This window comes from Colletes latitarsis, chromosome 10 (assembly GCF_051014445.1).
Source record: "Colletes latitarsis isolate SP2378_abdomen chromosome 10, iyColLati1, whole genome shotgun sequence".
Taxonomy (NCBI): Eukaryota; Metazoa; Arthropoda; class Insecta; order Hymenoptera; family Colletidae; genus Colletes; species Colletes latitarsis.
This window is the reverse complement of record NC_135143.1, coordinates 26137385-26151620: the sequence shown is the minus strand read 5'-3', so window position 1 is coordinate 26151620 and position 14236 is coordinate 26137385. Positions and strand designations below refer to the sequence as shown.

At 49.1% G+C, this 14236-nt stretch overlaps 1 protein-coding gene across 4 annotated transcripts in view; it reads right to left on the bottom strand.

Annotated features, from left to right (window-relative positions):
- LOC143346796 (uncharacterized) overlaps window positions 1-14138 on the bottom strand; it is an 86917-nt gene extending 72779 nt beyond the window's left edge. For all 4 annotated transcript variants that reach the window (XM_076775278.1, XM_076775274.1, XM_076775275.1 and 1 more), the window contains exons 1-2: window positions 13940-14138; window positions 1344-2564 (exon numbers count right to left, since the gene is read on the bottom strand). In XM_076775278.1, the coding sequence (XP_076631393.1) occupies window positions 1344-2564; window positions 13940-14123 (1405 nt within the window). In that variant the 5' untranslated portion in view covers window positions 14124-14138. The remainder of the gene's footprint in view (window positions 1-1343; window positions 2565-13939) is intronic.
- Window positions 14139-14236: the final 98 nt, after the last annotated feature.

Below are 14236 nucleotides of genomic sequence, written 5' to 3'. Positions count from 1 at the left end.
TCGTAAAAATCAATCAGGTGTGGTGCTGTTCACGCTCGACCTCTCGCGGGTGCCACTCAAAAAACGCATGTCAGTGAGGCAAAAATACAAAAATACACGATCGGTGTGTGTCTCCCTCTCGTCGGCAACACTCAGCTCGAGTTTCGAGGAAAAAAGAAAAAAATATATATATATGTATATACGTGTGTGTTCTTCAACGTTCCGATCAACGGACTGTAAGCGAAAGACGACCGCCACCAAAAGCTCGTCAGGGATAGAAACGAAAATCTTTGGAGAAAAACGCGAGACTGGAACCTTTGATTCCTCCGAATCGTTCCCCGAGCCTATCGATATCCAACGAACGGTCAGAAAAATATATTTCGTTCGACTCGAAACAGTATTTCCTCGAGGATCGTTCCTGATAAATGTCGATCGGTTCGTGGAACGCGAATGAAACAAAACTTCAAGTACCGAAAATATATTCAAACAACAGAAGAAACAAAGAAAGCAAACCGAGGTAACTGTAACTGAAAGCAAAATGCAATGAAGCCCTGGTGCACTGTGGGTGCAATTTTTCACGGCAAAAGACACTCAAATTTCTGGGAAAATGATTTTCGTATTTTCTTTTGGAAGAAATTACGTACACCAGAACTCGTGCATACAAGCGAAATTAAAGGAAACTTAAAGCAACAAAACACGAAACTGATAACGAGTAAAAGGTAAGAAAATAATACCCGAGGGTGCAGTCGGTTCGGTGATAAACTTTATAAAAATAGTGAATGCTAAAGTTAGTTCACGTGGAAACTTGAGGGGGAATCGATTGACAGTGAACACGGGCGCGGAAGATATTGCCTGACCTGGCACGAACTATTCTACTGCGAAAATTCTGTAGAGACAAGGCTACTTGTTCTTCGATAGTTATTTAATAATATCGACTGCACCCTTCTTGACCACACCCTCCTCGAGTGCCACAAAAAATTTTATTCTGAAAAGACTCGAGTTTTATAGATTTATTTGCGATAACGTGCTTATGGGGGGTACAAAGAGCAATGGCCACTAGGAGCAGCGAACTCGGTAAAAAATTCCCCGGAATTCCCCTAGCACTCAACAGCGAGAAGAGTAAAAAGAAAATGCCCGAAATCGGGAAAGGAAAGATTCCCCAGAATTCCCGTAGCAGTTAAGAGAGAGTGAAGAGTAGAAAGAAAGATGCCCAAAACCGGTAAAGAAAAAATTCCCCAGAATTCCCGTAGCACTCGAGAGAAGGGTAGAAAGAAAGAAAATGGAGAAATGAAACCAAAGGGTAAAAACATAAAACGGGAGAGGAAATAAACCGAATAAAGGAGGTTGGTAGGCGTGCCGCTTACCGGCGGACGTCCTCGACTTGTTCCTGGGCTTTTGCTGCTGCTGCTGCTGCGCGGACGGCGAGCTCGGCGTGTTTGCGTGCGCGTGACCGACCAACAACTTCGAATCGACGTTAACGCCGGCCACGCCGGTCGCGTTTCCTGCCGCGGCACCGGCGTGATGCCCGAATATACCGGAAACCGCGGCGGTCCCGTTGTGCGGATTGTGGGACGAAGACGAAGAAGACGACGAGGAGGCGCCGTGATGATGGTGATGGTGATGGTGGTGGTTGGTACTAGGATACTGCAGGTGCTGGTACATGTTATACGCGCTGGTTGCCGGGTCGTACTGGGATCCGGAAGTGGCATGGTGGGTGTTCGAGGCAGCCGCGGCCGCGGCTGCGGCGGCGGCGGCGGCAGCGGCCGCGTAACTGTCCCTGCACGACGGTGAGCTCGCACCACCGCCACCGCCCCCGCCGCCGCCCGCCACGCTGTTCCCCTGATACGCGGCCTCTTGTTGCTGTTGTTGTTGCTGCTGCTGTTGTTGCTGTTGCGTGGTGCTCGCCTGTTGGCTGCCGGACACGCTGCCCGATTGGTTATTACCTTCGCGCTGTTTCACCTGACCGGTCCCGTTCCCTCCGTTCCCGTTCCCTCCGTTCCCCGGATTCGTCGTCCCGTTGTGCTGCTGATGGGGCGGGGACGGGGCGCCGTGATGATGACCCAGCATCACGCTGGGCTTCACGTCGCAGGAACTAGCACCGGATGCACCCAGGGCGTCCTGATGGTGCATGAAGGCCCCCATCACCGCTGCGTGGGCAACCGCCGCTTGGTACTCGCTGCTCGCACCGGCTCCTAGACCGGACAGAGGATTGCTGGTGTTGTTGTTGTTGTTGGCGCTGCTGTTGTTGTTGTTATTCGTACTGGACGTGGTGCTGGCGGTGATGCTGTCCGGTGTCGCGTCCTTCGGCGGCGTCGGCGGGAAGGAGAAGAGATGGTGGCTGGTACCGGCTCCGCCGTGGCCCGACAGGCTCCCGGTGGTCGGCGGCAACGACGAACCGAGCGGACTCTGCGGTTTGTCCTCGCTGACCGCGCCACCGGAGCCCGTCGACGTCGGGAATCCCCAGGGCGTCTTCGACGTGTCCGCCCCGCTGCCCGAGAGCCACGGGTGCAGCACCGAACTGTGAAAGTGCGGCCGACAGACCTGGCTCACAGGACCGCTCGTCACGCCGCTGCTCGACATCCTTGCTGCAAAAACGGACACAGACACCGGTTAGGCCATTTTATTTCCCTCGCGCGCTCGCAATCAGACGCGAATCGATAGTTTCTATGTTTTATAGCGAAACAGTACACTGTCTTTAAACGAAGGGCACATCTCAACTTGAGAATTCATTTTTCCACTTCCATAGTGATAAATGCTGGCATATATGGGTGACATTGCAACCTGTTAAAGGGTCTTTAATCTTTAAACTAATAATTATTTAATATATGTCAATGTAATTATTTGAAAATTTAAGAGGAGTTGATTTCCATTAACCAATTTGGTAAAAATCAACATTAGGTAAAATAATTCAATTGAGATTGAGAATCCACTTAAGGTTCAAACCAATAACACCAAGGCTACTTAGAGAGACTCTAGCACACATTACCGATTAAATACTCATTCCCACGGAAATAAATCTAATATTCAAAGTACCATCGAATCCTTTTAAACCAGTTTTTCTCCGGAAACGCTAAAGATGGAGACGCGATTCTCAACTTTTCCGTTCTAATCATACCAACGTATTCCAGACCATTCCACTTGGCCAAAAAATGTTGAATATTTTCCGTGATATCATAAACTGCATGGCGTTTCAAGTTATCGGCGATAACCATTAGAACCAGATGGGATCGTCGTACTAGAATGGGGCTAGGAATGGTCGCTCCATCGCGACGAGTATCTGCACGCTAAAAATGGAGAGCGCAAGATCTCGTAACAACGATCGTTCCGTTGAAAGGAAGAACCTGATTCGTGCGTGCACGGAATGATCGGGTTTTATGCCGATCGTAAAAGCACCTAATTGCTAGAGACATCTTAATTAAGTACGAGGCCCGCTCGCTTGACACGAGCTATTATTGGTGTTTTTCCTCATCCCCTCCCACTTTACCAGGAAATCGTTCACCTTTGAATTGCCTTGTACGCGACCAGACTCCGCCTCTGTCTGCCATATTACACGGTGTAATTACTTCTTCATTAGCGATTTTAACATCGTTCCGACCTGCCTATCTCCATTTTTTTTATCCCACGAGTTCACGGATTCATTCCTCGAACACTTTTAAACGACAGAAATTCATTCCCAATATGCATTCTCGCTTAATCGCGTTCCAATATATGGACAGCGATCGCCCATTTTCCATGTTCGTTGCACAGATTTTTTTTTTTATCATTGATTTTGTTTTACCAGACTCCCGTGCGCCGCTCTGGCTTAGATCCGCTGGATCACAAATTACTAGCCACGTATTATAAGGCAATTGCCTCCTCTTTGGTAGCGATTGCTATGCCAGTTTCTCTCGACGAGAAATAAGGGAAAAACCTGGCATTCTTGAGCGTGTGCGAACTTCAATGAGAAAACGTGTCGAGGCATGCATCGAAATGGACGCAACATACTTCGAGCACCTGCTGTGATGAAAGAAAATCTATCCTCGTTAGTTGAAAAGGCTCGAAATAGTTCCATTCCATCGGTAAAATTCTACCCCGTGTATTATTTTAATCTCTGCAATTACAAAACAGCAGTTGACAACGTAAACGACCAAAACTATTCCCCCTGTAAATGATCCAACGATCTACGCGATCGAGGGCAAAGAAAGAACAAAGCAGACGGAAGACGACAACCGGAGGAACGTTTGGAACATTCACGGCTCGTCTGGCGCGAATTTACGGTTCACAGGGTATCGGGCGTCGGGCGTTGGGCGTTGGGCGTCGGGAAGCGCGCGTAAACCTGCTTACGTCGGTGAAGTCGAACGAAGCATACGATCGATATATCGCGTGGTTCTTGCCAGCGTTACTCCAACACCACGGCATACGCTGATAACGAGAGAATATTTTGCCAAACTCCACCCTCGCCCCTTCCACCCCCGCCACTCGGTTGAATTATGGGCAATAATTCGAGCTACGAGTCGCTCCCACGTTCCGTATTCCGGAATTAACAGGTACATCTGTCGTTAACTTCGACAAAACTTTTTACAAAGTGAGTATACGATCACTCGATCCAAAGATCGCAAATATTTGTATCTACCCCGCTGGTCACTCTAAAAACCAAATGGTTGCGACTCGAAATTATCAACCCCCTAAGAAACTAACGACACGATGATAATTTCTGAAGTTTCTGTCGTTAACTTCGACAAAACTGTTTTCAAAGTGAACCTACGATCACTCGATCCAAAGATCGCAAATATTTGTATCTACCCCGCTGGTCACTCTAAAAACCAAATGGTTGCGACTCGAAATTATCAACCCTCTAAGAAGCTAACGACACGATGATAATTTTTGAAGTTTCTGTCGTTAACTTCGACAAAACTGTTTTCAAAGTGAGTATACGATCACTCGATCCAAAGATCGCAAATATTTGTGTCTACCCCACTGGTCACTCTAAAAACCAAATGGTTGCGACTCGAAATTATCAACCCTCTAAGAAGCTAACGACACGATGATAATTTCTGAAGTTTCTATCGTTAACTTCGACAAAACTGTTTTCAAAGTGAACCTACGATCGCTCGATCCAAAGATCGCAAATATTTGTGTCTACCCCGCTGGTCACTCTAAAAACCAAATGGTTGCGACTCGAAATTATCAACCCTCTAAGAAGCTAACTACACGATGATAATTTCTGAAGTTTCTGTCGTTAACTTCGACAAAACTGTTTTCAAAGTGAACCTACGATCACTCGATCCAAAGATCGCAAATATTTGTGTCTACCCCGCTGGTCACTCTAAAAACCAAATGGTTGCGACTCAAAATTATCAACCCTCTAAGAAGCTAACGACACGATGATAATTTCTGAAGTTTCTGTCGTTAACTTCGACAAAACTTTTTTCAAAGTGAACCTACGATCGCTCGATCCAAAGATCGCAAATATTTGTATCTACCCCGCTGGTCACTCTAAAAACCAAATGGTTGCGACTCAAAATTATCAACCCTCTAAGAAGCTAACGACACGATGATAATTTCTGAAGTTTCTGTCGTTAACTTCGACAAAACTGTTTTCAAAGTGAACCTACGATCACTCGATCCAAAGATCGCAAATATTTGTGTCTACCCCACTGGTCACTCTAAAAACCAAATGGTTGCGACTCGAAATTATCAACCCTCTAAGAAGCTAACGACACGATGATAATTTCTGAAGTTTCTGTCGTTAACTTCGACAAAACTGTTTTCAAAGTGAACCTACGATCACTCGATCCAAAGATCGCAAATATTTGTGTCTACCCCACTGGTCACTCTAAAAACCAAATGGTTGCGACTCGAAATTATCAACCCTCTAAGAAGCTAACGACACGATGATAATTTCTGAAGTTTCTATCGTTAACTTCGACAAAACTGTTTTCAAAGTGAACCTACGATCGCTCGATCCAAAGATCGCAAATATTTGTGTCTACCCCGCTGGTCACTCTAAAAACCAAATGGTTGCGACTCGAAATTATCAACCCTCTAAGAAGCTAACTACACGATGATAATTTCTGAAGTTTCTGTCGTTAACTTCGACAAAACTGTTTTCAAAGTGAACCTACGATCACTCGATCCAAAGATCGCAAATATTTGTATCTATCCCACTGGTCACTCTAAAAACCAAATGGTTGCGACTCGAAATTATCAACCCTCTAAGAAGCTAACGACACGATGATAATTTCTGAAGTTTCGTCGAATGATAGTCCCTCGCATTGTGTCGATCAATTTCCCTCGACAGAGGAACGAAGCCGCACAAAGAGCTCTATCGCGATCAACGATTTCGTTTAGCTCGAATCAACGAGGATCGCTGGTGCAGTCTCGGTTGACGCGATTGCGCCGGCGAACGAGAAGATGAACGGCGTTGCGGAAACTCGTCTAAATTTAGGAGCATGAAACCGTAATATGTATTACGAGCAACGAGAGGGCGGGGGGTAAAGCGTGGACGAGATGAGCAGCTGCAGCGTCATGCAATTAATCGAATGCGGCGATGCCCCGCCTGTAATTGGATCTACCGCGTTCTAGCGATTCACCGATGGAAAGTAAACAAGTCTAGCGAGATCCGTAATTCGTTCGAATTCGGGACAACAAGGGCAGAAAAATCTTTACAACGGAATAAACGTCGTCCGTTTTTTTAGCTTGATAAAAGGATCGTAGAAACCATAAATGATCGCCCGTGTCTCGCTACGGCGAAAGAAGGCTTAACGAGGAACATCGCGGACCGAAAAAATAGCCACGATGAAAAAAGAAACGAGCAGAAGAGCCGCTTCGCACTCCATACGCAGTAAAAACTTCCATACTAAGGGATATTTATCATGGTGCTGGCTCTCTCTTCCCCCATCGCGGACGGTAGTCTTTTTCGTTCAATTCCGCGCCGCTTCTCGGAACTTTTTCCCTTCTAGTTCCTTTCCGTTCTTTCTCTCCGCTAAGTAACGAGACTCTCGCGTCGTTATCTTTAAAACAATTCCGTCGACCCGGTGATTCTGTCCGTCGGCGATACGAAATACGGCTGAATTAATGGCGGCCGATCGTCGGACGATCTCGGCCGCTCCACCTCGCGAGTTTATCGCGTCGTTGCGAACGTTTCGAGCCTTTGTTCGACCCGACCGAGCGATCTGTCTATGTTTCGCGTCGGAGAGTTTTAGAAAATCGCGCGCCAAACACGCCGAACGTCGTTTCTGAAAATGGAAAACAACTTTCGATATCGTACGAACGGTCGCGTCGCACGAAAGTGATTTCGGAAGCACGAGGAGTCTCCGTGGAATAAAAAAAAAAAAAAAACGAAATGTAGATTCGTGGTAATTCGCAGCTTGTTTTTTCCCCCTTCGAACGCACGCGTCGTCGGTCGAGCAACGTTTCTATCGCAACCGTGCGCCTCGAATTTATAAAACCAGCCGCGGAACAATCACGATCCATAAATCGCGGCGCGTATGATCGCGGTCGTTGAACGTGGCACGCGTGCCCTCGTAAATTTCGTCGGGGAAGTTGGCAAACGTCGCGACGCCGACGGAAAAAGGAGAAAAAGCCGAGGAACGGGCTCTCATTAAGGCACGAGGAGCTCCTTAGGCGTCGATTCCCAAGGCGCTCGTTTCGAAACAGGTCGACTCTAATATGGCGCCGCTTTTCCACCGCTGCCTTTTTACTTTTCTCGATCGTGAACTTCCACCACGTTCCGACGGAGCCGGATTTTTTGCCTGCATCTTATTATCTATAGGGTGATTCTGTATTTTCATCATTTCAGACGACATATATTCTAAAATTGCATCGTTACGCGTTCAAAAGCGGTTAATTTAGCGGTCGATAACTACAAAATGAAAATCGTTCAATTTGAAGATGAACGGTTGATTAACGATAGCACCCAAAGATCAACGCGCGATCTAGATCGTACTCATTAATCGCTTACTCGATCGCGACGACTCCGCGCCAGACTACGCCCACGCGCGTTGAAAATATTCGATCCAATAAGTCGCACCGGTCGGAATACGACATTCCGACTATTAATATGATAATTGACCCGTCGACTGGATATATCCAGCCGGAGATCAAGATCGCGATACGAACGTGCGACAGGAAATTCATTTAGTTTCTTCGACGCGTCGGACGACATTGTAACACGATGACAGGTCCAGAGCTTTCCCACTGTCCATCTACGCGACTCGTCTCGCGTGGAAAATACGCGATACCGTCTTTTCTCTCTTTGCACGTTTTCCAGGAACTCTTCCAACACTTTCCGTACCAGAGAATCGCATCCCCCACCGGGTCACGAAGATCAGAGCCATCGAAACGACAGAATCCCGCCCACGAGAGCCGCGTTTGCGCGCAACGATTTCTCCCTCGATCGCAGCGCGACTGCATACAAATTTCAAACCGAAATTAGAATAATTAGAACGATCACTTTCGCTCCGTTCCAGCGACATTCGACTCCAAAAGTCGACGAAAGAAAGTCTTCCGCTCCCCCGTTCGCGACCTCGAGTAAAATTCAAACGATCGTCGATATTAAGGAAACTGAAGCGCTTGATTCGATTCGAACGATCAAAGCTCGGTTCAGATCGTATTTTCGCGTGCCTCTTTGACCCGTGAAAGGAAGATCGCGACAGAAATTCGCCCGTACATTTCGCATAAAGGCGCGTCCAGCAAATCCATTTGGACACCCGGACGATGAATGGGCGGGCGAAAAAAGGGAATTTCCGCGACGAGTCCTCATTCAGCGGTCGAAATTTTATCTCGAGGAGCCGCGATTTATCCTCGTGAATGGAAACCCGCCGCGACACATGTGGCGTGCATCGCGATATCTCCGGGTTTGGTCAGCATTCGACATCAAAGCGGCTACTCCAAATAATTAGTCGCCCGGAGCGTTGCTGACTCTGCTCCGCTTTTGTGCACAGGCGTCGGGAACGAGTTCAAAGGCTCGAAAGGATTCAAAGAGCCCGCTTTCAAAGGACGAACCGTTCCGCGTCGCGGACAGAGAGAAAAACGTCGCGCGGACAGCGCGGAAAAACGGAATAAAAGATGAACATTAGCCCGACGCGAGCCAATTTCTCCGAGAAATTCGACTCACCCGGTTAACTGATCCCCGGCGATCGATTCCGATCGGCCGTTTCGCGGACGCTCGCTTTTCATTCAACCGAGATCGCGCCGGATAACGCGGACCGTTTCATTCACGGCGAGCCACGGCCCCCGGAGAAAATCGCGTCGGGAAAGGAAATCGCCGTGAATTATGCGCGAGTCGTTGGTATTCGTTGCCAGTCGAACGTTTCTAACCGCGTTTCCTAGAGCCACGTCTAATTGTTCTCTCGTTACGTCGCCCCTTTCTTGAGTGAGTCGTCGAGGAATCGACGATTAAGCCATCGTACGGAAACGGTTTCGCGTACCGCGCGAACAATCGACGCTTTTCTACGTTTTCCTGCTCTTCTGGATAATTAATATTCAAGCTCTGTCAGCCATATTTGGCGAACGGCGTACTTGCGGCTGAAAATCCTCTGCTATAAAACGCGCGATACGATAAACGGTAGGTGCACCGAATATCGCGATACCAGTGTGACGCGAAATTCCCGCCAAAATGTACTCCCCGTCGTACGCTGCCAACGAAGCTCTACTTATCTTCGATCATTAAAGACGCGTAAAGATTAAGGGTAGTTATTTTCGTGAGAATACCTCGGCGTCGCACGTCGTAAATCGTCGAATTACGATGGAAAATGAAAAAAATAAGTATTCCCTCGAAGGAACCGCGCCTCGGAGCTCGTAATAAGATTCACGATGTACACGAAATTCCAGGAGAAAATAACGTCTCATTTCGTCGACCGCCACTAGCAGCTCCTCGCGTAATAACATGCAATTTTACCCCGTGTACTTCTCCGGGGCTTATCGATTCTTTTTTTTTCGTGCCCGCGGGGGCTTTTTGCTCGGCGATTATTCGCAAGAAGAAAGAAACTACCGAAAGGTGTACTTGGGAGGAAATTGAAGACCGACCTAACTAAAAATCATTCAAATTTTATATTTCGTCGAGTCCAGGCTTCGAGGCGCGCGCATCGAGGGTGCTTAATTTATTTCGTATAAATAGAACATTTTATAATAAAATAGAAACTTTGCATTCGTAATAACTCTCGATACGTGCCTCAAATGAGGGGTCAGAAATTTCTCTAAAATCCTTTACTGGTACAGTTGAATTCGATTTCAAAATCGTGGGACCAAAAAACGATTTTTCATGGTGCAAGGAGGCCTGTGCAGAAGTTGTGCCGTCGAATCGTGACACCGTGAGAGGGGGAGGGGGGGGCTACCGACTCGAAACCCGCCAAGCAGACGGTTGCGAGGGCGAGGGGGGGCGCGGAGGGCAGAGAGGAGCAACAACGAGGAGGAAGATTGATCGCGGTGAGGCTGCATCGCGAGTTGCATCTGCCGCGCGCGCGAGAGAGTCTCGAACGGGGAGCCAGAGGGGGTGGGAAGACAGACGTACCGGGAAAGAGTGAAAGAGAGAGCCCCGGGGAGAGGCTCCGCCTTCGGTTGGCGTGTGCATTTGCGCAAGATGGCGGCGGTCGCGCGTTTTGCACGACCTGTGCGCCGCGCTCGAGCGCCGGACCCTCTTCTTCGTCGCGCCGAGGTGCAAGCTGCTCGCTCGGCCCGACGGGAGAGAAAGAGACGCGGCCTGGAGGGTTGTAGGGGCAGAGACGGGGAGACAGCGTGGCGGCGACACCGGGGTGGGGGGAAAAAGGGCGCGTATAGAGCGGAAATAGAGCAGACGGGGCGAGCAATGTCGCTGGAAAAGTTCGACGCGAGAGAAATTAGAGCGGAGAGCGGATAGAGCGATTAGAGCAGTGCGTGGTCGCTGATAGAGGGAACAAAGAAAATTGTGAACGAGATAGAGCAAAGGGGCGAGCAGTACAGCGTGTAGAGTGAATAGGAAGCGGATAGAGCGGACAAACATGGAGCAGCTTGTCGCTGAAGAAGCAGACGGGGCAGAAACGAGAAAGGCAGCGAGCGGGGTACGATAAAAACTGGAGAAGAAAATAGAAAATACGTCGGACAAAGAGCAGAAAAACACGAAAACGCGGTGCAACGCGAAAGAGATAAAGCAAGCGAGATAAACACGCACGAACGGGGGCAGGGGATGCGAAGGGGGACCGGGCGGGCGGGGTGGAGAAGAAAGGAGAGGGTAACCTACAAAAGCAGCGCCTCCCGCGTGGCCTGCAATTACGTATGCACCTCTCTGAGAGCCCGTGGGCTTCGCGGTTGGCTGCGCTTCCTTCCTGTCTGCCGCAACCACTGTGTGTATTATGCATCCCGGTCCGTGGCGCGTCCGCCTATCTTGTTTATTTTTTTCTTTAGCCTCGCTAGCACCACCCTACCCGCCCCCGATCCGCATGGCACTTTCGTCGATCGATCACTCGCGGACAGAAACATCCTCTGGGAACCGTTGTCTAATGAGTCTCCAGACCGAGATGGACTTCGCCGACCTCTCCTCTCGATCCTCGAGCGTGAGGTTCGCTCGTAACCGTGGACCGAGGTAGCCTGGTCAGCTTCGTTCGAGATTTTCATTGCATCTTCGCAGAAAGATCGACGATTTCTCATCGGATCGTTCGAAGGACTCGGCTGTCAAAGCAGCAGTCTCGGTTCTGATGAAAAACACGAACAAAAAAAAAAAGAGTCTGGTCCAATTAATACCGAGTCTCGAACATCCTTCAGAGGAGTACTCGACAAACTTCCTGCGTTAAACGTTCGCGCGTGACTAGCTTCTCGTTACCGGAATTCGTCGGACTCCCTTTTAATTTAGTCGCGGGTAGCCATAAACAACTCCACATACGGGTTGAACGTATTTCTACGAAAGACGTCTACAAGTTTGCGCCATAACTGAAACCGTCCTTCGTTCGAGATTGTCCTACGCCGGGAGACAAGAACACTCGGGGCAAGATTAGCCGAGCATTGAAAAATATTCGTCGAACGGAGCACCGACGTCTGCACTAGAAACTCTCTATGTTCTCACGAGACGCGAGGAATTTTAGAGGACCGCCGGTGTCAGGGGGTCAAGCACCGAGGCAAGAAAGAAGAGAGAAGTCGTAAAGAAGTCGCAGGGATTCCGGGCAGCCGCGGCTCCAGCGACAGATAGAGATTTGATTCCGATTAGGGGCGCTGGTTTTTTGGCGCAGCACGAGTTAACAGAGGGCCGAGTATGATCCATGCACGTCGGCGAGAATCAGGGATATCGCGTTCCAGGGCCTCGAGATCCGACCGGCTGTATCGAGTTTCGTGCCTCCTCGTGCACTTTTTGGCCTCTTTTCCTGCTGAATCCGGGCCCTTCTTCCTCTCCCTCCTCCCCACGCCCCTGCGCTGCTTTTTCATGCTTGGCCAACGACGGACAACCGAGAGCTATCGGGATTACCGGTACACCTAGAGCGTACGCGCTGTCGCTTTCCCGACTGCCTCTATTCCCTCTATCCCTTTGCTCTATCTTGCTCTACCTGACCGTGAAAACGGACTCGCAGCAAGCTTTTGGCAACGAGTCCAACTTAACGGAGTCACGAGGTGTCCGGACGAAACGGATACGCTCTCCCGGTTCGTCCGGAGACCACGAAGCTGTGCCTCCGCTTTCTAAGGCTCGATCTAGAGACTTCGTATAGCGCTAGAGCTTCCAAACACACAAAATCGGCTATAATTGCGCCAGGTGTTACAAATTTCACGAAAATTATTAAGTTGCTATGGGTTTCATAGGAATTATAGCACACTGATTGAGAGCTCTATGCTCTATGCGTGCTCAACGTTTCTCGTTTCTCTTTCGCTCTGAGCCTCTCCGGTTTCAAGCTCGCCAATTACGAGTCTCATTCTTGATGCAGAAGAGGTCACTCGAAACGAAAAGTCATTTGCCAAAGGTGTCAAGAGGCCGGAAAGAGAGAGGGGCGAGGCCATTTTGGCGCACGCGCCCGCGTGCTCGAAAGTGGATAATCGAGGCTCGATTGTTCTTCAACGGGATATCTCGAGATTAAGAAGCGCCGTATTAGTTTTCAATCTCTGCTTTCGCCTCCGATTCGAGCCCGTTGTTCCGTGAACTCGCGCGAAATTGCGTCGCTCGCGATAAACCGTACGGGTTCACGGTGAAAGACGATCTTAAAGATGGACGCGTAGTACGTACACGCGCGGCAAACGTTGATTCTTCGAAATAACTAGCAGTTGTTCCTCTACGCTTCCACGAAGAGCGAAACCCGAACCGCCGCGCAAAAACGAAGAAGAGAAATCGAGGGAAGATACAGTTAGCTCGAGAGCCACGAAAATTCAACCTCCCACGCTTACCAACGGGCTAGCGATGTTTCTAGGAGGGCCAACGCCGGCTCTTCGAAATCCCTAGCAATCGTTTCCTTAACTACATCGAAAATTAAGACTGACAAAATTTCAAATTAGAAACTAAATTTCTCCTCGTTCCCAATGATAATTGTACATGTATAATTTGTTAATTCTATCGATTATGTTTCGTAAGCACTGCGGCTACGGACATAAATAAACGATATATGAAAAATACTATTGTCCCTGAATTCGCTGGTAGTGTTTTGCAAAATTTCCAGGAATATTTCAGTGCCTCGGAGGGCGGTCCGTACGACGACATAATTAAATATCCGCGCGGTAATTAACGAGGTAGACCGAGACGCCATTAGCCGATCGTTGAACCGCGCAGTCACGAGAGACACGCGAAAAAAGGAGTCGACGCGTGCAGTTGTCATGGCCGTTGTCGGGCTTTTTTACGACCAACGGGGGTGGAAGGACCTTCGGTGGTCGCGTGAGGGTGGCAGCCCCTTTTGCGAAATCATCCATAATCGCCGCAGAGATATCGTTCTTGTCGACCATAAATTCGCGGAAATCGTAACGCGAAATATTCGTTCTATAAAGTGTATCGTGCACCGTTTATTTACGTTATTTTAGAAAAAACTTGATTACTTACTGTGAGCGTAGTGTGCAGCGGCGGCGGGGTGGTGCGCGGTGGGTCCAGCGTGGGGGTAGTAGCCCCTATAGTCGGTCGGGTTGCCAACAACCCCAGCGACCCCCGCGCCCCCCGATGGCGGCTCTAACGTGGACCTAGGGGGTTCGTACCACCTAGCCGCGCTCGACTCGCTGCTCATGTCCATCTTGTCGAGACTTGTCCTCTTCTAACGACCCTTCCTCCTCCTCCTCCTCCACCTCCACCTCCTCCACCTCCTCCTCCTCCACCTCCTCCTCCACCTCCTCCTCCGCCGCCTCC